Here is a 22359-nt window from a genome sequence, read left to right on the forward strand (position 1 = left end):
TTAATATGTCTAGGTTGGATGTGAGGTTTTTCCAATGTGATTTCATTTCCTAGTAGGAAACAAGCACAGGGATTCAAGGTATGTCCCACTGCCCAGCTAAGGGACAGCATCTCTGGGCAGCAGCTCTTGGCAGACAAGCTGGGGCTGAGCTGGGGCTGGCAGCAAGGACAGGGGCTGCACTGGGAGGGGTGCAGGAGAGGCACAGCTATCACCCAGAACAGCTCTGACTCTGGAAAGGGAGGGGTCTCTGTCATTCCCTCCTCCTCACTGGTGTCTGATTCTGTGAGCAGCAGGAGTGCCTGTGTGCAGACAGCTGGGGACACAGGCAGTGAGCTGCTGGCACAGGAAACCCTCCAGCAGCTTCTAAACCTCAGGAGAATTTAAAAGGGAAACAGTGAAGATACTGAGACACCCCAGTAGCTTGCTGGGACTGAACTGGAGATAATAAATCCCAAAAAAAATCACATTGCAGACTTGACCAGGTGTTTTGTCACTGCAGCTCCCAGGCAGGATGGACCCATCCAAACTGATAATTCTGTCTTGGGTCACAGACCATACACAAGCAGCTAGAGATCTCCCATGCCTCTCTCAGCATTGCTGCGTTTACTAGGGTCCCATGCCAGCATTAATGCTCCCTTCCAAGGCCAGTCTGCTGGCTTTTGGTGTCTGTGTGTCTTTGTCACAGGCAATCCACAGCTCCCAGATAGCTGGGAGCCCACTGCATTGTGAGACTGCTTTTCTTCCCTTCAGAGGAATTGGCAGGAGTGCCTATAAACCTCTGGCAAAGGCTGAAATTTTCAGTCTGAGTGGATTCTGACTTGTAACCTTAAGCTGATGGGAAAACATACATGGAGTTTGGCAGGCCAGGTAGAGGAGTTTGACCTCCAAGCCTTTGCCTCTTTGTAAGTTTTGTCTTAGAGATGATGCAGCAGCGAAAAAGGGTGGGAATCCCTTCCTGGTCTTCCTGAACATGTCCTAATGGGATGGAGAACTGTACTTCCCAGACCTTTTATCAAACCAGCAAATGTAGCCAGGATAGCAAGCCTGAATTTTCAAAGCAAGAATCCAAACTCTGAAATATCACAGAACTTGCTTAAAAGCACAAGGTGTTTCTCAGATGTTTCCTTTGGGCATTGAGCTTTTATTTCATATTCAAGTGGAAACCAAGAGGAAGATACTTCTTCTAAAAAAACTCTGAAAATATTTTGCATGAACACTAGATTCCAAAAGATTAAGAATAAAACATAGAGTCACAACGGCTTTCAATTCTCATAAAACTCTGGAAATAACTTATTTTAATTTCAAAACCCTCAGAGCTATAAAAAGAAGATTTTTGGTAAAGTAACTCTGACTCATTCTAACACATTTTCTCTTCATTCATATGTTCTTTTGACTCAGACTAAAAGACTTGGATTGCAAAGCCTCATGCGTGTGTGTGTGTTCTTTTTTTTTTTTTTACTTCACAGCTTTTTTTGGGAAATACCTCAATGAATACAATGGCAGCTACATCCCTCCTGGGTGGAGAGAGTGGGTTGGATTAGTGAAGAACTCTCGCTTCTATAATTACACCATTTCTCGCAATGGTAACAAAGAGAAGCACGGATTTGATTATGCAAAGGTATTTTCCGGACACATAAATTCCACATGATTAATCCATATAAAAATAACTTTCAGATAATTAATTAACCAGATTATTAATTAATTAACCAACTACAAGCCATGAAATTGAGATGTCATTTTCTCTCCAGGGCATTGCAGATCAATTTCCACCTGAGAATATTAATCACCCAAAAGAAGAATGTTCCCAAGGCTCTTCAGGGGAGCCTGGTGATTCCTCCTCTCCCTCCCTCCTTCCCTCCCTCCCTCCCTCCCTCTCCCTGACAGAATGTGATGTTTGAGTGGCAGAAGCAAACAGTAAATGAAGGCTTTCCCCCAAAAAGAATTGTGCCTCTGAAGTGTGCTGAGTGTTGTCAGTTATTACCCACAGAAGAGCCTTGGTTAATGTTGTTTTTTGTAGAGTGCACACCAAAGAAAGGCTGTGTGCCTGTGTTCTCAGACTCCGGATATGAGTATGAGGGTAGATAAGGGCAAGAATACGGCCGCTGGAAAATTCAGAGCTTGTTTGTGCTCCTGACAAAGTGTGGAAAGTATGCCAAGGTGACCTGCCCACTGCCATGAAGTTTCTTGGAAAGGCTTAGAAAGGCAGATCTCAGACAGTCCAGCCTGCAGAAAGCAATCTGGAATTTCCTCAAATTGTAGCTCAAGGAAGGATGATACAGATGTTGCAGCTGTGGTTTCTGACCCATGTAATGAGTTTTTATTGGAAGCTAGTGACGTCTGTTTCTGATTTTCCCATCCGTAGAAATTACATTATACTGATTATATATTTATACAGAGTAAAAAAAAAAAAAAGAAAATATAGAATATTGGTTAGTTATACATTCCTTACACACCCTGTGTATGTAGCTAGAATAAACAGGGAAACAGAAGGGGAGTAGATGGTTTGGGAGAGCAGTCATACAGGCATTGCATCCAAACAGGCCACAAACCCAGAAATTATCACAACCCTGGTGCCTCACACTCATTAACCATTTTGGAAAATAAAGGATCACCCACTGTCTTATCCATGTGCTTGCAGGGTTTGTAGCAGCCAGGTTCTGTGCCTGTTCCCCATGTGCTGCAGGAGAGGGGCAGGGGCAGGGGCAGGTGAGGCAGGAGGTCACAGCTGGCTGCCTTGTCCTGGCACTGACATGCGACACAGACCTTGTCCCTCAGGCTCTGCTTTTGCAGCTGTTCAGGGCCTCGAATACACAACATAAGATTAGTCATGCCTGGAAGTGCTTGAAATTACAAACATTGTCTCAGCACTTTCTCAATGAAGCTCGAGCTAGACCTCCAGGCCAACAGTGAATACTCCGAGGTAGCAGGTGGTTTAATTTAAGTTTTCATCTTTTTTTCTTAGTCCCATTTCCTCCCTTTTCCTTGTAGGCTTCCATTTGCCACCTTAGCTGTGGGTTAAGCCAGTTTATTAGCAAGTCACAACCTTAATCTCAGCAGCTGCACTCCTTAAAGTTGCACAATTAAAGGAACAGAGCCCGCAGGAATTCAACTGCTCCCTGCATTCTCATTTGCAATATCTTTGATTAAGATTTTTTTGCAATCTGTTGCCTGTTGTAGGTATCTTCCACTTTGTACATATGCAAAAGTATAGTCTGAACAAAGAGTGTGCAACAAAGGTTTATGTAAACATAAAACCAGATTAAGATTCAATGTTATTTGGGAGCCATTACCTTGTGAAGTGTTTTATCAATGAAATTTACTTTGTCAGTACAGCCTGTCATTTTAAATGTTACTTAGCATTATATTACCAAATCTGGTAATCAAATCTACTTAATACTTTCTGTTGTATCGGATTTGCAAAATACTGTCTCATTTAAGCAGGCAGTGCCTGCTGAAGAAAGTCATTACTGCTCATTCTCCCCTGTGCTCCCTCGAATCATACATCTCTTTGATGGTATGTTTTACTTCCTGGTCTCAGCTTTAATGAGGACTTGAAAAATAACATAATAACATGATAGTATGTGATCTAATTAATCATGCACTTTGTAACTTTTGCTTTGTGTTAATCGTGTGTTCCAGGACTACTTCACAGACCTAATCACTAATGAGAGCATTAATTACTTCAGAATGTCTAAGAGGATCTATCCCCATAGGCCCATAATGATGGTCATCAGCCACGCTGCACCCCACGGCCCCGAGGACTCTGCGCCGCAGTTCTCAGAGCTCTACCCCAACGCTTCACAGCACATGTGAGTCACAATCACACCCTGCCAGACCCACTCCTTGTGTCTGCTTCTGCCAGGGATCTGTTTATGGAGGCATCCCAGGAACAGGCAATTCAAGTATAAGGCACTCGTGTAAGCAGAGGAATGTTTGCTTGTTTCTTTTGCTGTGCTTGTTCCTTTTGCGGGGGAGAGTGACAGCTCTGACCATTATTAAAGCACAGAGTAGCTCTTTTCCTCCTGGGAAGTTGTGGGAGATTAAAAGGTCAGTATTTGGCTTTGTTAGGGCAGCTTCTTACAATACCCTGAAAATATGTAGACACAGGTCAGGATCTGCTGGAAAGATATTACTTCCTTCGTTTCCCTCTAAGTTATGTGCTTCCTGGGCTCTAACTGACTGAATGCACTGGGAGTAAAAACACCCTTTTGAAGCTTTTGAGCACACCAGATTTGTTTATAGACTAGATACTGGCAGATTCCCAAAATTGCCTATCAGACTGCACTTTTAAATAACATGCCCAATTTTTTCTAGTGATTAAACTATAACAAAAAACCCCAACTCTTCCTTTCATTTCTAGAAGAAAAAGCAACTTCAGGTTAAAATGTGTGAATAGTCTATATATGTGGATTCCTCATCTTGTTTCCTACCTTGAATATTCTGGGTCCTTTTCATTATAGTGAGAGCCTATGGAAGATTTCCATTGCACTTGTGACTCCCATGGTTTTGTAGACCAGTCTTTCATTTTGTTCTGGAACAATGTCTTTGCACATCTTTAAAAAACAATAGAACAACAACAACAAAAAAATCACAAAAGACATCTTAATAAAATATTTCATCTTGATTGTTCATTTATTTGTCCTCTCAAAATGAGGATAAATCAATTCCATTAGACATTGGGAAAGCTCCTTGGTTGGAAAATTGTATTTTGGACACTCTGCAGTAGTTCACATACCAGGCTGGTTTTTCCACTTACATCAAATACTTTAAAAATTCTAGAAGTAGTTACTGTATTTATTCTAGTAGTTACTTCCTAAACTGCATGCATAAACTGATCACTAGTTGGGACCAGAAGGAGATTTTCTGTTCATGGCACATGGTTACATTTTTGTTGTTTTGCATTTTTTTATCCTCTTACTGGCTGCCAGTAAGATATGCCAGTTTCCCTGACCTTATATCCTCCATGATCCCACATTCCTGAAACCAGACTTTGCAAGTAATGCAAACCAGTCAGTAATGCTTTGTTGTTTATTTAGATATTTGGAGTAGTTTCTACCTGTATAGGGAAATAATGAAGTTGGTATTTTAGTTGGTAAATAAGGTAGACACAAATGTATGAAACCTGATATATTGGGTTGTATGAAAGAACATTCCCAATCCTGAATTATGTGACCCAGCAGAAAGTATCAGGGAAGTGTAGTAGCAGGTGGAGTGAGGGGGGAACTAAAACCACAAACATTTTTCCCCAGTTTTTCTAGCTTCTAAAAATCACCAATTTAGGTGTCCAGGTCAGTGTGCTCCATTCTCTTTGCATTGAACTCTGGTGGCAGCCCCACCATCCTGTGGCAACAAGTTCTAGGGTGTCACTCAGTGATCTGGGGACAAAGGGCTACTTTTTCTTTCTTTCTAAACCTGGAGCTTGATTATGCCACCTGTGTCCCCTACTTCCCATTCTGTGAAGAATGATGAATAGTCACTATATCAAATTTAATGGATTTCTCCCATGTCTCCTTTCAATTACTGCTTTTCATTGCAAGAGAGTTATATCTATTTGTTCTCACCCCATTCAACAGATTGCCTCCCATTTAGTGGCACAGACTGCCTGGCCTCAGGCAAGCCATCCTGCTGCTGGGGGACTATCCATCATCCAGGAGGGCAGGATCCACACTGCTTCCTTTAGCTGTGGGGACGGTGTCTGGGAGAAAAGCACTGAATCATTGTGTCTCACTCTTCCTCTCCCCAGGCCAAAGCAACTCATTCAGGCTCCTTGCTCCCTGTCTTCTGACAAGTGCTTGTAGGAACTTGCTTTGGTATATCATGCTCTTGACACATTCTACTGCTTGGTGTTTTCAGCCTGTTTGTTTCCTAGTTTGTGCTGGTAGAACAGAAGGCTTTAGTTAGTCTCCAAATTTTTAACTGCCTCTCCACCTTATATACAGGTTACATGTTACCTGCAAAGATGAAGCAAAATCCTAGCTACAATTAATTTTTATTTGTGTGGACTCCTGGGATCTAAATACCTTGCTCTGCTAGACTATTGTGAGAGCACTCAGCTGTGCTTCTTCTTTTCTTCTGGTGGTGTTGATTTCTTGGCAAGCTTCTTGCAGAGTTTTTCCTCCAATGACCTCAAGAGATCCTTGCTGGCTTGTTTTGTGTTTCTTATTGCATTCACTGACTGCATGTGTTAAAGTTCAGTCTGCAGACTGAGAAATGAGACAAATTGAAGATAAACTGCTAATTTGGGCTTGGGTGGCTGAAGATTCCAACTGATTTCTCTATCAAATATATGAGCTAAAAGATAGGAGAAGTTCAGTTCTCACAGAAATATTTGGTGTTCCCTATGAAAACAGAACAAGAACAATAAAATCCCTCCTGCCAAGGTTTGTGTAATTTGAACATTTAACCCTTAGGTTTTCTTCCTTGGTGGTCAAGCACCATTTGAATCTCTTTCGTTCTGACCTTGGGTGACAGCCATCTGACCTTGGATTTTGTTTTTAAAAATGTAGTTGCTGGATCATGTTACTGTAACGCCTACCTCCAACAAAGAAGGGAAACCAGGTCAAAAGCTGCTTGCTGGCTTAACAAACTGAGATGGAAGGTTATACCTACAAACCAAGGATTAAGATAGCCTGTCAACCACATGTGAGAAGTTTTGCTTAAAAGAACAGTAGCTGAAGCAGACCCTTAAATTACATGATGTCTCTTTGCTGGTAAAGTGCCTGCTAAAGATTGAAATGCTGCCTCTATAAATTAAAGCAAAACAAAACAAAGCCAACATCAAGAAAACAACCCAAAGTTTGCTTAGAAGAATTTTCCACTGGCACATATAAAGGAGGGATTGGCTATGGCAGGAAATACTCCAGCTCAGGGAGAGCTCTGCCCTCAAGTGTGGGCGTCCATTGGTCTCATTTCCTCTCTTATCAACATGGCAAGAATAAAATCAAATGAATGCAGCAGCAAAGTCCTTAAGATTTATGAAAAATACACCAAAGACAAAAAGAAAATGAAGAATTACATGCCATCATTATGTTACAGTCCTGCCCTCCTCAGCACAAACAGGCTCTGGAGTGGCATGTAAAGTCTTACAAAGACAGGAACAGTAATGATGTGTACAGTTTACTTATTAAGAGATTCCTGTTAATTCTTATTAACTCCGGTTTAAAATGAAATACACAAACTATATCATACTGGAAACAGCAGACTCTTTATTGTTTATAAGCATCCATTCTTCCCTCCCACTTGCCCACTTCTCCTCTACATAAACTATGTCCTGTTTCTGACATCTAAAAAAATTTCTGAAGGTTTATCCTGGCTGCTATCACCATAATGAGTGATATATTTTCTGAAAATAAATCATACTAATGCATGTACTCTAACTATCCACAGACATTATTTCTGTGAAATAAAATGGGACTAAGAGAGAAGATGTACTAGATGAAAGCAATACACAGATTTTTGCTGTGGTAATGAACATCATCTCTTAGAGAGCAGGGTTGTTAGACCTTTGGAAACACTGTTGTTAAATATGAAGTTCTGTTACAGGACAATCTTGTTTCATCAGCTGAGCAGGAAAGCTCTGACTCAAAGGATGCTCTGATGAAAGCCTGAATTATCTGTTATGCTCAGGGCCTCTGGCACTTTACCTTCCAGTGTGAACCAATCTTAGGGGAACTGTGAATCAGACCTAAGCTGTTTATAAGCTGTGAGGTAAGCAAACATTAGAAGCAAAAATCTGCAGGAGGCAGGTTTACTGAAGAATGCAAAAAATGGAAATCTGAAACACTGCTGGCTGTGCTGAGTTAAAATACTTGGGCTGGCAGGAGGACTCACAGCCAGATTTTATGACTACCTGGAAGCAGTCCCATTGCCAAGCTGGAAACATTAGGAGGAGCAGATAGAAATGGAATCTGATCTATCTTGGAATAGATCAGAAGCCTTCACAAGCTAAGAAAAGTTGGTGATATGAAAGGCAGAAGTTATATTTTATATTATAGAAGTTTAAAGATCATGTGAAAGGTGCTGATATACCAGGTGTGTTGGTAGGGAATGCCTGCAGCAGTAAAGCATCAAAAGGGAAGTTGCAGCTCTGGATCCCCAGAGCAGCCCTCAGTGAGAGTTTGGGCTGTAAGGTGGCTGCATCTGGAATCACTGAGGCTGAGTCTCAGACATCTGTCAGTAACAATGGGGCTTCTTGTAACGTGGACACGGGGCCATCCGAGTGGGATCAGGCACTGGCACCAGTAATAAATCTCCACATGTCAGTGTGTGGAGTCACTGCTGGCCCAAGGCACTCAGAGATAAATGGTCAACATCATCACATGCATCATTTGGAGTGTGATTTTAAACAAGACAAGAAGAAATGGTATGAAATAGAAATGTAAGTAATATTCTAGTTGCACAATTAACTTCTGCAGCAGCAACAAATAACATTCCCTAAATGAAAAAGGTTTAATAATCAACAGGCAACAACTGTTTAACTTCTTTATTCTAAAATATAGCAGTTGTGTTACACTTCAGGAGTGAAACTTCTATATCCCACATACCCAGATCTAAAAATATCACTGGATTTAAATCATTCCCCTTTTAAAAGGCAGCAAAAGAAGACCCAGAGTGGTAAAATTCGATTTCACGTTAATACTGACCATGGCCACTTGTTGTGATGGTTTTTTTTACTTTTAATTTTGCCCAGAACCCAGGCTTCCTGCTTTCCAAGAACAGTGTCTAGACCTGGAAGTCTACTTTCCCTGGAAACAAAGAATTTGCTTCCTTTGTTTATTTTCACTTGAGGAAACATGACCACTTATGCTGTGTTTGCTAATCATATTTCAAAGAATAATAGAGGTGCTAATTCTGTACAGAAACTATTCATTTTTCTCAATCAGTTTTACCAGAGGTATTATTTTTAAATGTTGTTGACTTTTATTTTTTATGAAATGAAAATGTTCTTGGGGCATCTAAGTACTGTATTATTTTCACTAACTGGAGGACTCCCAATTCAAACAGAAGATTAGCCAAACACTTTTGGGATAAAACCCCATGAGAACCTTATGGAATTATTCAAACCCAGTATTTTTAGGCAGTATTTCTGTGAACATGATTTCTTTTGTTTAACAGAAACAGGAGGGAATTAAGAGGTTGTAAATAGGGGCAAACACAGATTTTTACTATGAGCAATTGAACAAATGTTTGGAAACATACTCGTTTCTCTCTGCATTATCCCATCTGCTAGAAACATACATATATTTAGATTAAGTTTTTAGAAACCAAATGTTAATTTAAAGTTGTACTAAATTCTTGAAGCTCTTAAAACATGCTGTACTCTCCCAATCCTTTCTTAACTGTAAAATGCATTTTTGTAATAATGTTTTGCAAAAAGTCTGTATTTTATTTATTTCATTGAATGTGGCAATTCAGTTCAGTTACTAGTAGAAGCTGGTGAAATTAATTTCTAAATTATTTGTTTGGGGACCCCATTTTAATAGATCCTCAAGCACAAGCATGCATTTTTTGGGTTGTTGGGTATTTTTATTGCTTCTTACCTAATTTATTTGTAGTACCCTAAGTGCCAAATAATATGAATTCTTAATTTTGAAGTTAAAATTTAAATATATGATTATAGTAAATATGTTGTCAGAAAGAGTTACTGAGGCCTTTTGATTACATCAGTGACTGCTAATGCTACTCCTTTTCTCTCAATATTAGTATCTATATGAACTGATCTTTACAGACAAAAAAACTGTAGATTTTCTGGAAAATTTTTCTTTAAAAATGCACCAGTGCTTACAAATATATGTATTCCTTCCATAGTTTATAGATCACTTGATTATCACTGTAAATTTCTCAGTAAACATATTCACATTGGTGACTGATTACAAAATCTCTAGATGAAATGTTCTCATCATGAGTATGCATTTATAGGAAAGTGCCTATGCTCAGCATTTGTTATTGTTAAGTATTTGGAATTTTTAAGTATTTGGAATTTTTTTGTTAGTGTAACTGAGGGTATCAATTCAAAATTTTAATGATCTGTTATCTTCTAGTGCTAGAACAAATCTGTTAGGGAGTGCCAAGTGGTGTCTGTATTAAGTTCATCACAGCATGTGCTGGACAAATAGAAGTTAACAACAGAGCAATCTGATTTGCCCAAGTTAGTGTATTTTACAAGAATGAACAAGAACTACAGTAGCAACTTGCCAGACTTGGAGCCCATGGACAACCTGAAAATATTGGGATACCTGACACTGTCTGCTGACCATGGATCAACAAATATACTCAACACAAGGTGGATTCCATGACTGAGAGGAGGCATGGAACACATGGCACACATCTTCAAACCCCCAGGGCAAAGAGGAATCAAGGAAATGTAGATATCAATGTTACTTTACAGCAGTACTTGCAAATTGGTCCCCAAAATGGGAGAATAGAAACAGTGACAGACCATGCCATAATGACTTTCAAGGACTTATAACAGCTGAACATTTAACTGATATCTCCAGCAGCTTAAAGAAAAAATGTTGTGATAAAAAATTAGCAGTGATCAGGAAGAGGTCTGTCTACATGGAAAAGTTTTCAGAAGTCAGAAATATTCTCCCTAAGATTTACATCTGCAGATGCAGGTTGGTTAGTTGTTTGGTTGGTTATATTTACATTAAAAAAATAAAATAAAAATAAAAAAGATAGATAGATTTGAGGGCAGTGTCAGACCTTGTGCCTGGCAACCAGTGCCATTCTGGTGGATTTCTGAAAGGCCCAACAAACAGGGGTACTCAGAGAGCATATACAAGCTGCAGGGTTTTGGAATTCCTTTCTGTCTCTTCCTTAGTACTCTTTCTCCGACTTTGTGGACCCCTGTTTCACATTTATCCATCAGCCAGTGACACTGGATATTTCACAGAAGGTTCCTGTTCCTTGAACTGTCTGGGAGGAAAACTCTGCTCCCTCTCTGCTTGCTGCATTTCTCACCCAGAAAATTCAAAATGCATTTGGAAAGTGTCTGTGAAAGGTTTTAACTGCCCTGCTAAACCCTTGAGTGCTGCTTTTTAAGACTATCCATTATGTGGAGGAGGCTGCTCACAATAGCCTGGGAACACAAGACCTGATCCTGCTTCAGCAGCTGGCTCTCCTTCCTGGCACAGCAGCAGGCTGTCACCACGCTGCTGGCTGAGCACAGCTCACAGCCACCTCATCCCTCTGGGGCTGGGGCACTCAGGATCCCTCTGAAACAAAAACAGGGTTTTACTGGGAAACGCTGATTAATCAAAAATGAGCGCTTTCATGGGAAAACCTCTTGTCTGACAAACTTCCAAGGAAACAGAGAAAAATTTGCACTGAAAGTATCCTTCTTTTCTGTCTGATAAGTGGTAGGTGACAAAATTGCTAAGACTTGCTTCTTCAAGGGTCTCCCTCTGCTAGGACTGCTGGCTAGCCAGTGACACAGAGGGCTGTGCCCCTGGGATAAATCTTATTAATATTATGACAGTATTCATTCTGAAAATCAGACTTCAGCCATGGGAAACTACAAAAACTTTGGCTTTTCAACATGAAATAAAAGATCTTTCAACAGAAAAGGAATTCTAGTTTATGCTTGTCTATGCTCAGTAGGGAGCTAACCTCTTCATACTTCTTAATCTCTATCAAAGTCCTGTAATACTGTTGCACCACTTCTCTTTTCCCTTGAGACTAATGATTAAGTAGGTTAATCAAAACTTGCTGTGTGTATTAAAGGCATACTTCTCAAATTCTACCTAACTTCTCAAATAATGCTCTCCAGTTAAAATGTGAACTCGACTAATTTATTGAAGTTGACTATCAGTTACCTACATTATCCTTTCAGCTGATTTTTATCCTCAGAGTATGTAGTTAAGGGTTATATGTATGGTATCTGATATAAAAATCAACTACTTCCACCATTCTGGGATCATACAACCATGTAAAGAAAAATGAAATCAAAGTGAAGGACTGGTCAAAGGTATGACTCTAAGTTATACAGTATTTTGATGTTGTTCATTTTAAGAAAAGACAACTACACATACATATTTTGGCAGGAAAAATATACCTTTTGTTAACACACGTTATAATTTTCAGTACCCAAACAGTAAATTAATATTGAATTGCATTTTCATTGGAAACTGAAAAGAGAATAAAACAAATCAAATTAATTTAATCACCCAACAATATTTTCTTCACTTTCTCTCTATGTTTAATTTTCAAATGTAATGCTGCTATTCATGTATCATGGACTTCAGTGTACTAGAAACAGGGGGAAAATAAAACCCAAAGAACTTAATAAAAATGACAAAGCCTAGATTTCTTCTTTTTAGAGAAGGAAACTGCACATAGATAGGTGAAACCATCATGGGACATGGATTTTGCTTGGTTTCTTTTCACCTTGTAGTTGTCATGTATTCTAGACATAAAAACAAGACTGATGGAGAGCTTTTGTAACATGTTTCTCTGTAGAAAACATTTTCCTGACACATTTTTTGCCACACATTTTCTCCCAAGGTGATATCTCTGGGAAAATATTCTTGTTTCTTATAGGATATCTTTCAAAAATACACTGGCTTTGGATAGAACACTGCTCTCTAATATTTCTTTTGATGTTTGTGCAAACTCCTAAGGCGTCATTCTTTGTTTTAAATAGGGCCCTATCCCATACTTCTTCTTGGTACTAGTATCAACAGCAGTGTTAGCTCAATTTTGTTGTCACAGTTCATTTTATGTTTGTAATGCACTGTGCTTTACAGTCACATTGAAAATAACACCTCAACAGTATTTAGTGTAGAAGTAACTGTAACACTGGTGATGTTCTTTTACTGACTACTAAATTTCTTTATCCCAATGGAAAATACTTTTCTTTGGCTTTTATTTAAAGGTAATTTCTCTACTGGAACTATCAGGACAATATATATTAAGTAACAATCATTTTTTGATCTCTGAATTCCTTAATTTTTCTTATCTATACGGAATGTATAACTCAGATAAGCCTTTTTAAAGGTTTGTTTGGGAAAAAGATTTTGGCAAATCCCAAATATTAACATGGAGCTCCTAATGATCTTTGAGTCTGAAAGAAAGCTTGGAAAGCAAGTGGTTAATGTATTTTTAGGAGGTGATACATGACCCAATGGATCTTGGAAGCCATTGAAGTGATGTTTGTTGATATTTGTCAGATACCACATGGAATTTGTGATTTAACAATTTGTTGGCTGTTTCTGTGTTGGAGGAGTCCCCACCTCCCTCTGATGTCTGCCATGCTGCACAGCTTTTCAGCTCTGTTCTTCTCCTGCAGCACTCCCAGCTATAACTATGCCCCAAACATGGACAAGCACTGGATTATGCAGTACACGGGGCCCATGCTGCCAATCCACATGGAGTTCACCAACGTCTTGCAGCGCAAGAGGCTTCAGACCCTGATGTCAGTTGATGACTCCATGGAAAGAGTGAGTGCAAGAAACTGCTCTCAATACAGTCTTATTAGTCAGTAACAAAAATTAAATTAATTAATTCTTTGTCTTCACCAACCACATTCTGGGGAAAGTCATTGAGCTGTGAGGAATTACTCTGCTTTTTCTCAGTGGAGTTGAATTCTGGTTCTTTGCAACATGAGGCCAAGCTCCTGGCTTTCTTCTTTCAATTGCTGGGTCTAAAAAATTGTGTGCTTTTTTAAAGGGAAAAGTCACTGGGTCTAGTGTAAAGCCCGGTATTCACAGAAGATGCATCACCTGTGTGTACACATGGATAGACACAGGTGCACACATGACAACTTCTATTCATTTCACACATTCCCTTCACAGTTTGTCCTTCAGTTGAAATCTGGGAACTGGCAAATCACAGCAACTCAGGTGTCAGTCTACAAGTGTTTGCAAAAGTTAGGCAATGCAGTGCACTGCTAATTATAGGTAACATGATACATGAACTATTAGGTTTACTTTGTATGACTTTTTGTTCCAAAATCAAGTACCATGACCAAAGATCTTCCCCAAGAGAGATTTCTTTAAACTTTAATAAAAATTTACAGCTTTTTCCCAAGCCCACAACTGTAAAGAATGAGAAAGTTGTAGACTAGTACAGTAAATCAAATCTGAGTACCTTATCCCCTAAAGCTGTAGCAGACTTTTTTTCACAAGCTGTCTTTGAGTACACAATGAATTTTGGACATACTAAGGCAACTACCCCATCATTACCACATTTTTTCTATTCTAATTCTCTGGAGCTGTTTAATTGTCTCCTCTGTCAAGTGTGAAATTGAACTGGTATGTTGATTTTTTTAAAGCATGGTGAAGGCATGATGTACAAATGCCAGTCCCCAGAATCTGTGTCAACAATGTCATTGTTGCCATGTTTGGTCCTGTATATTTAAGGGTTATAAATTATGGTTACACATGATTCTGCACAAAACATGTTTTGCTGCACTTAACTCGGAGTTCTTTCTGTGCTGGGTTGCAGTTACACCAAATGCTTGCAGAGATGGGAGAACTGGAGAATACCTACATTATTTACACTGCTGACCACGGATACCATATTGGGCAGTTCGGACTGGTCAAGGGGAAGTCAATGCCATATGACTTTGATATTCGAGTTCCTTTCTTTATTCGTGGTCCAAGTGTGGAGCCGGGATCAGTGTACGTTCCCTTCTGTCTCTAGCACAGCTGTTGAGCCTAATGTAAAATGTTTCTGAGAGCATGTAATTATCACTCTGTCTAGTTTCATTTCATAAAGGATGCCCTATTATTGCAGAGCAATGAGTCTCATAAAGAGGCAGTTCTTTCACTTTGCATATAATGAATGTTATAATGCAGATGAGAAAACTGTGTAATGCACTGTCCTGTAGGGTTAGACTTGGCTTTTGCTTTTAAAAACCGTGTGCTCATCTTTACTGCTCACTCTGTCATTTACATCATGCCCTCATTGTCAATGAGATAAGAGCAGTGTTGCTGCTGCACCTCCTTGTTTCATTGTGCTTAACTTTTTTCTTTGTGATGTCAGTCTGCAGTACTGCCCTATCGTTCTGAGTTGCAGACTTCAAAGAGGGTTTGCTAAACTTAGCATTTCTGTAGTGTTTTACATCTTCAAAGCCCTGATAAGCATTAATTATCATTCTATTTCCAAGAGAATGTGAAGGCTTACACATTGAACACGTGGCAACTATGACCTTTCCTGTTGATTTGCAGAGTGCCTCAGATAGTTCTGAATATTGATCTTGCTCCAACAATTCTGGATATAGCAGGCCTTGACACACCTCCAGATATGGATGGCAAATCTGTCCTAAAGCTTCTGGACTTGGAGAGACCAGGAAACAGGTGGGTCCCAAGATCCTTTTTTAGCCAGTTCAGAAGCAAACACCTTAGTAAATCAACAGCTGAATGGAAAAACAGATTCTGTGAAAATGAGCTGTGTCATGGCAACAACCACAGCTTTCCCATTTCAAGAGTCTCTTAAGTAGTAGATCTATAAAGTTGCACGTTTATATAAGTGGAGAGTTGTTTTTTGCAAAAATAATTTGTTAACACTTTCAGTGGTATACTTCAGTGCCAGCAGTAAATGTCATTATTTTGTTTTCAGGTTTCGAACAAACAAGAAGACCAAAATTTGGCGTGACACATTTCTAGTGGAAAGAGGGTAATTATGAGGGGTGAGAGAGTTTTGGGAGAGCCTGCCTGCTGGAAACACTCCCTTTTGAATGCTTTCCTTTCTACTTCCTCCTCTTCTTTTTTATGGTCAGAGAAGCAGTAAATTTTGCAAGCAAACTGACAGGCATGACTTTTTTCCTACTTTCCCACCACTGTCTTTGCAATCTACTGTGCTCCCAAGTCCCTTTCTCTGGAGAAATTTGAAAGCATGCTTTTCTGGTGATTCTCCTAGCCTCTTTCCCTAACACTGTGCTTGTGCCTAGTTTTGTCATTATCTGAATAATTTTCTTCCCAAATCTCTGTTTCAAATCCAGCTGTGTAGAATCCTCTTCTCACCTGATTTTGTATTTTCCATCACGTATTAGAAGCATTCTTCATTTTTGTTCGAGCTAAGACTTATGTGTAATAGAGATTCATGTGTTTAACTGCTCCTCTCTTTGCTGATAACTCCTTGTACCCTCTTACCTTGCCAGTTGTTGCCGTGAAAATTTTCTCTGAGTAAAAGTTTTGCAGCAATTTCCTTTTGGTGCTTTATGACTTTAAAGATTATGAAAACCTTGTCTGATGCATTACAAAGCAGTGCATAAAAGACACATCATAATATGTAAGATAGAGCCAAGCTTGTGCTGAGTATGAAAGTGCTGTTGTGTCTTCAGCTGTTTTCCAGCCAAGAAAGTATTGCTTCAAAGAGTTTTGCTTTGTGAAAGAACCTACATTTATGTATGAATGGTGCTGAACTGTATCAGTTAGACATATTTTAGCAGCACTTATTTATCTTCTGGCAATTTTCAGCCAGTCATCTGAGCCTTTTTTTTTAGTATATGACCTACATCAAAAGTCAGTTACAGAAATGTGGGGACTTTTTTCCCCTGAGAAGACATTAAACCTTCAAGTAGCTTTGTTATTCAAGTTACATTTATCCTTAGGGCTTACAACAGTGTATCTAAAACTTTCCACTTTATTTTTTTAATAAGCAAATTTCTACGCAAGAAGGAGGAACCCAACAAAAACACTCAGCAGTCTAATCAGCTACCAAAGTATGAGAGAGTAAAAGAGTTATGCCAACAAGCAAGATACCAGACAGCCTGTGAACAACCAGGACAGGTAAGCCACAAGTAACTGCAGTTTTCTAGGTGTCACAGGGAAATAGGCATTTTACACTCTGGGTCAAAAGAATTTGAAGAATATGGCTTTTGGAAGGTAGCTAAAAGATCACTGTTGTTAAATTTTCAGAGCAAAAGAAAACCAGACAATTTTCTCTAAGCAGTTGTCCAATTTAAGGTGTTGAAGACCTGGTCCTTCATCTGCTGTCTTAGTACAGAGCTTATTGTAAAACTCCTGTGCTCAAACATAATGTGAAATGATTGCTTTTTCTTTGATCATGTGTATTGATAAATATGCAGTATAGTTCAGAGATAATTGCTAATAAGGGAGAGAATCTTTTTGAGCAGTGTAAGCTTGTACTCTCTGGGCTAGTTCAGAATTACCAAAGTAAGCTGGTTAGTCTAAGGTTATACATGATTTTATTTGCTGGGATGAACAACTGAGCAGCACACTTAGTAATCATCATCCTTTATTGAAACACTTTAAATAGAAGGGTCCCCTTGGCAGAAACTCTCCTTATTTCAGGTCACTGTAATGATTCAGGCAGTGACAACCATACACAAGCATTACATTTTTCTTGCTGTCTTAATGATTTCAGTGTAATGCCTGACTCTGATAGAAAGTTCTGTTTGCCTGCTCACAAAACCAGAAATTACTGCACCCCTGACTACTGTGCTTACACCTGCATCTCTGTGGTGCACTCACAGGAAGAGAGCTAAATTAAGGAAAGTGATTCTGACTCCAGATTCTCTTCAATCCATCCTGACTTAAAGCTGTACCCATGGTGACATATGAAGATGGATTTAGTGGGAAGATGTGTAAGTGGGCTGTGTGCCTGCTCATTGAACCATCTCCAAGCACCCTGGGGCACCCTTCCCTCTTCCCTCTTCCCTCTTCCCCTTCCCTTTTCCCTGTGCAGTGCAGGCTGCAGTGGTTCCTGAGTAACCACACACTGGGCTGGATTCATGCCTTGGCTGTCACCTCCTTGGTGGGTCCTCTCACATCTCACACCCTCCTTAGCTGCAGCCACTTTTGAAGGGATGTACACAACATCACAGTCTCACCCAAGAACAAACCTTCCAGGAGTTCAAGCACTGCCATTGTAAACAGTTTAAATTTGAACATCTGATAATTCCAACATGCCAATCACTTCCTGCAGGGATGCTGAAGTTAAATGTGCCTATGGAAAACTTGTGTTAGGCAGAGCATCATGAGGGATGGAACATCCTCTGGGCTGTTCAGCCTTTGGAGCACAGGCCCATTGCTCCCACTCCACTCACCCTCATGCTCTGGAAACAAGGCCAGTTTCTCTACCCGTGACTACCTGTGGTGCTCACAGGAAAACCAGCATAGAATAGGTGAGGTGTGAATTTAGCACTGGACTAATATCAACTTCAGTGAGGCATTGCAATGTGAAGAAAGTGTCTGCAGGACATGCTGAGAAGTTCTTTAAAAAAAAAGTGAGCAGGTCAAATGAATGTACTTTAGTCTAAATGTGTTCCAAGGTACACTTCTGAGCCATCATAGTTTTATATGAGGTTCCTGCAGCAGATTTGCTCTAGTCATTTTGCATGCACCTCTTAGAAAAGAGAAAATATTGCTGTGCATGAATTAACTTTGTTTTGTCTTTTGAGATTTGTATGTTTGATTTCAATTACATAGGTGCATATATAGAAATAAAATCTTCATTTAAATTATGGTGGTTTATAATACTTCCTACGTTTACTCTAATCAGTCACAGCTAACATCAGTTAAATTAAAATTACTTTCACAGAATGAGTGATTGCTGACAGATTCTAAAGTAGTGAAATTACTGGTCTGTGGGAAGCTGCAGCTAAATGTCTGAAACTAAGAAAATGCATTTGGGGAATTAATACACCGTTAAAAGCTTGCTCTTAATTTGAATTTACTCTAGTCAATATGTAGTTTATTTGAAAAGGAGAACACAAGGAAGCTGAAAAAGAAAAAAAAAATTCCTGTATTAAAATGAGGTGTGATCCTGAGATCTGCTATTTCCAAAATCTCCAAGGATGTGGTATTCAGGATAATGCTTGCTTCAGCTTATTTTGTCTTTAAAAGAAAGGAAAATGAAGGAACCTAGCATAATAATTTTTAAATTAAAAGTTTCAAATTTCTTATTTTTTTAATGTCCAATGTGTATCTGAAAACAGATAAACCCAAAAAAATGAAGGAGAGGAGGGAGGTGAAGAGAAAATACTAAACATCTGTAAAATATAAATATAAAATACTTTCCCTCTTATTTTTAATGTATTTAAATTTTCTAGCACCACTGACAGACTGCATCACTTTCATTGTAGATCACGTTGTAGCTCACTGTCCCCTTGCTGTTTTTTCACAATCCCCTTTATGGGAGGGCAGTTCCCAAGCATTCACCCACCTCCTGAGAACATCTCATCAAGATGTGTGTGGGTGTGTTTGCTCCTGAGTTGTGTTCCAGCAGCTCCTGATGTGGGTGAGCAGTGAGCCTGTGCCCAGGAGAGGAGTGCTCCTGCTGAGCTGCATCAGCCAGAGTGCTGCTGACAGTCAGGGGAAGTGAGTCCTCACCTCTCCCTGGGGCCTGGGGCTGCACCTGGAATGCTGCATCCAGGCTGGGATCTCTGTGAGCAGGGCTTTGGTGTGCTGGAGCAAGTCCAGGGAAGGACAGCAGAGATGGGGTGGAGGGACTGAGAAGGGCAGAGGTTTGTTTAGCTGGGGGAACAGAAGGCAAAGGAAGAAGCTAATTGTTTCCTTTGATTAACCAATGGCCAATTAGAGAAAAGACAGACCCAGGTATGTCTTGGAGGTGCATAGCAAAAGGGCTATAGATGCCTTGGGTTTTAGCTTTTATATTTTTCAGAACCTCTGCTGCTTGGTGTGTGACTCTGAAACTTCATGTTGGGTGTTAGGAAGTTCTATTCACACGGTGGTTAGACAAAACAATCCCTTCCCAGCTGGAGAATCAAGGACAACTGGTACCAAAAAGCACAAACAGTGGCAAAGGGGCAAACCAGGGGGCTGTGACTTCATAGCCTGGGGCTGTGGTTGGACAATTGACCCCAATATGTAGATGAACCAAAACTTATAAAAGTGTAAAAACTCATGATCAGGATCCATCTTGGATTTGATTTGGGTGTAGCCCTGGGCAAGCTCTTTCGCTGCCCAAGGTGTATGCTTTCAATAAATATCTATTTTATTCCTTTTGCCCTGTCTAGTCTCTCTTCCAGGTCAGCCTTTCCAGGCAACACTATCAGTAAGAGACAAGTTGCAGCAAGGGAAATTCTAAGTAGATGTATGGAAAAAAAGTGTTACCATAAATACAAGTAAGAACTGGAGCCCAAAGAGGCTGTGGAAAGTCCACCCCAGGATACATCCAAACCTAATAATGTTGCTGCTTTGAGGAGGAGGATGAACTAAATGACCTCCAGATGTTCCTTCCAGTACATACTCTTAATTTTTTTCTTGCTTAGTACCTGGCCTTGAGGAATTCATGTTTTCTTCGTCCTCCTCAACTTCATAACTTGGGAAGTGCTGTTAATTTTATGAACTTGTAAGTGAGTTATGGGTCACCTGCCCATGTCATATTTGGATATAGACCAGATTTCAGCTGCTGCCCTGCCCCAGCTGTTGATCTGTGCTCACCCAAAGCAGAGGCCAGGCTCATTCCTCTGGCAAAGGGAGCAGGAGCTGGTGGGCTCCCTGCTCAGCTTTGGGGTTTGGAGAAGGGTAGACATTTCCTTTGCAGTCCCTCCACCTCTCCACATGAGAGAATGCTAAAGAAATTATGTTGGGAATGGGAGCTTTCTTCCACAGTTCATATGCCAAATTTGTCACCAGTTTACATGGTGTAACTGACTGAGGTCACCTGATTGAGCCCAGTTGGTTTAGCAGTGGATACTGATGGGTTTTAACACTTAAATGGCTTGCAGGGTATTTTTATATTTCATTGATATATATTTACCCTCTCAGTAATAAGCTACACCCTACAGAAATATTGATTGATCTGCAGCATTAATCTGCAGTGTTCATCTGCAGCATAACCCTGCTTTTGTTTTAAAATGGGAAACGGTGTCAACTTGTAACAAAGCTTTGTTAATTTTCCAACGGAGCAGAAAAAATAACATGTGAACAAATGTTTCTCTGGATTAATACAACCTTATCATGACACAAATCTCTTCTCAGCTTTCCACTGGAATAACCTGAGACAAGAATATATGTTAGTTCAGGAGGTTTAGAAGCAAGCTGCTCTTAAATCCTCCAGCAGGTTATTTTTCTTGAACTTATTCCATCTTCTCACTCATGAAATTCTTCTGGATACTTAGCAAATATCAAATAAAACCTTGTTAACTGTGTTTTCATTTATACTTTTTCTTTCTCTCTTCCCTTACCTAAACGTGTAATTAAGGAGTTGAGTTAATTCATAAGTATTTATTCTTTTTCTCTCCAGTCTGAGTCATAGGAATTTTCCTAAGGCATAATTTTGACTTCTGGGACCTAACACTCTTTCCCAGATCACAGTTACCTTATGAGAGGTCTGGTGACAGATAGGCTGGATGTCTCCAGTGTACTGTTCAATCCATTATTTATAATCAGTATCAAACCCGTAGCCAAAAATGCATTTTTGTCCTCTTAGAAAAATTACACGAACCACGGTCTTTTAAAAAAATTTTCCCAATAGGGTAAAAAAGAAAGAACCACCCCTCCAAAATGAGGACTGTGAAGCACTGTGCTTAAAATTTCAGCTCTTAGATTGGATGACTCAGCAGTGAAAGCCAGACATGGGTCTGTTTATTTTATGGGCATACATCTCCTACCATCTGCTCGACACTACCTGCCAGTTTGTGAACAGCAAAGGTCTGAAACTTGTAAAGATCCGTGGCCTTCTGCCAGCTCCACTGAGCACTGACAGTGGGCAGAGCAGGCAAACGCATCTTGCTGCCCGTGCTGGTGTGACATGCACACACGTGAGCTCACCCTGTGCCAGACAGGTACGATGTTAGAGTGCTGCAGCTTCCCCCTGCTCTCCTTCCGTGCCTCTCTGCTTTAGAGACCCATCATATCGTGTTTCCTCTGGAGGAACTGTATCCCAAAACTACCCTGAGGAAATAATGTTTCATTTGGAGAAAATGCCTGAAGACTGTGCAGTGAGATTTTAGTTAGATGAGGTCTCAGTGTGTTTTACAGTGATCTCAGGCTTTACAGGGAGTCACTGGAGACATGCTGCTGAATCCAAACATCAGCTTTGTGGTGAATGTGCAAGATTCTTCTGGCTCTGATCCAGAAACCATGTTTTGTAGCCTGTACTCCTATTTCTCACGTATTCTTCACCCTCTAAAAACCTAGCATAAGAATTTCATTTTATTATCGATATTCATATTTATCAAATTATCATATCAGTATTCAGTTGAAAGGATGTGTATCTGTCATACTGAAAGAACCCTTGCCATCAATCAGCTCACAGATAATATTGTAAAGGAAATTAGAATGGGGCTTATTAGGTGTAGTCTGGTTTGGCAGGAGTATCTATGTTCTCATAAAATAAATATCACAGGCCATACATTTGTATGGGTCAGCTTTATGACCAGCTGCAGAGTATGAATAAAAACACACACGCTGGTAGGAGCTGGCC

At 39.9% G+C, this 22359-nt stretch overlaps 1 protein-coding gene and 1 long non-coding RNA gene across 11 annotated transcripts in view; both read left to right on the plus strand.

The window, feature by feature from the left end:
• Positions 1–22359, plus strand: part of LOC306799014 — a 604175-nt gene that overhangs the window by 148028 nt on the left and 433788 nt on the right. The window lies entirely within an intron of this gene.
• Positions 1–22359, plus strand: part of SULF1 (sulfatase 1) — a 135854-nt gene that overhangs the window by 90055 nt on the left and 23440 nt on the right. For all 10 annotated transcript variants that reach the window (XM_079299502.1, XM_079299505.1, XM_079299507.1 and 7 more), the window contains 7 exons: positions 1467–1618; positions 3640–3809; positions 13289–13439; positions 14446–14621; positions 15171–15299; positions 15562–15618; positions 16604–16733. In XM_079299502.1, the coding sequence (XP_079155628.1) occupies positions 1467–1618; positions 3640–3809; positions 13289–13439; positions 14446–14621; positions 15171–15299; positions 15562–15618; positions 16604–16733 (965 nt within the window). The remainder of the gene's footprint in view (positions 1–1466; positions 1619–3639; positions 3810–13288; positions 13440–14445; positions 14622–15170; positions 15300–15561; positions 15619–16603; positions 16734–22359) is intronic.

Source organism: Erithacus rubecula, assembly GCF_903797595.1.
Source record: "Erithacus rubecula genome assembly, chromosome: 3".
Classification (NCBI taxonomy): Eukaryota; Metazoa; Chordata; class Aves; order Passeriformes; family Muscicapidae; genus Erithacus; species Erithacus rubecula.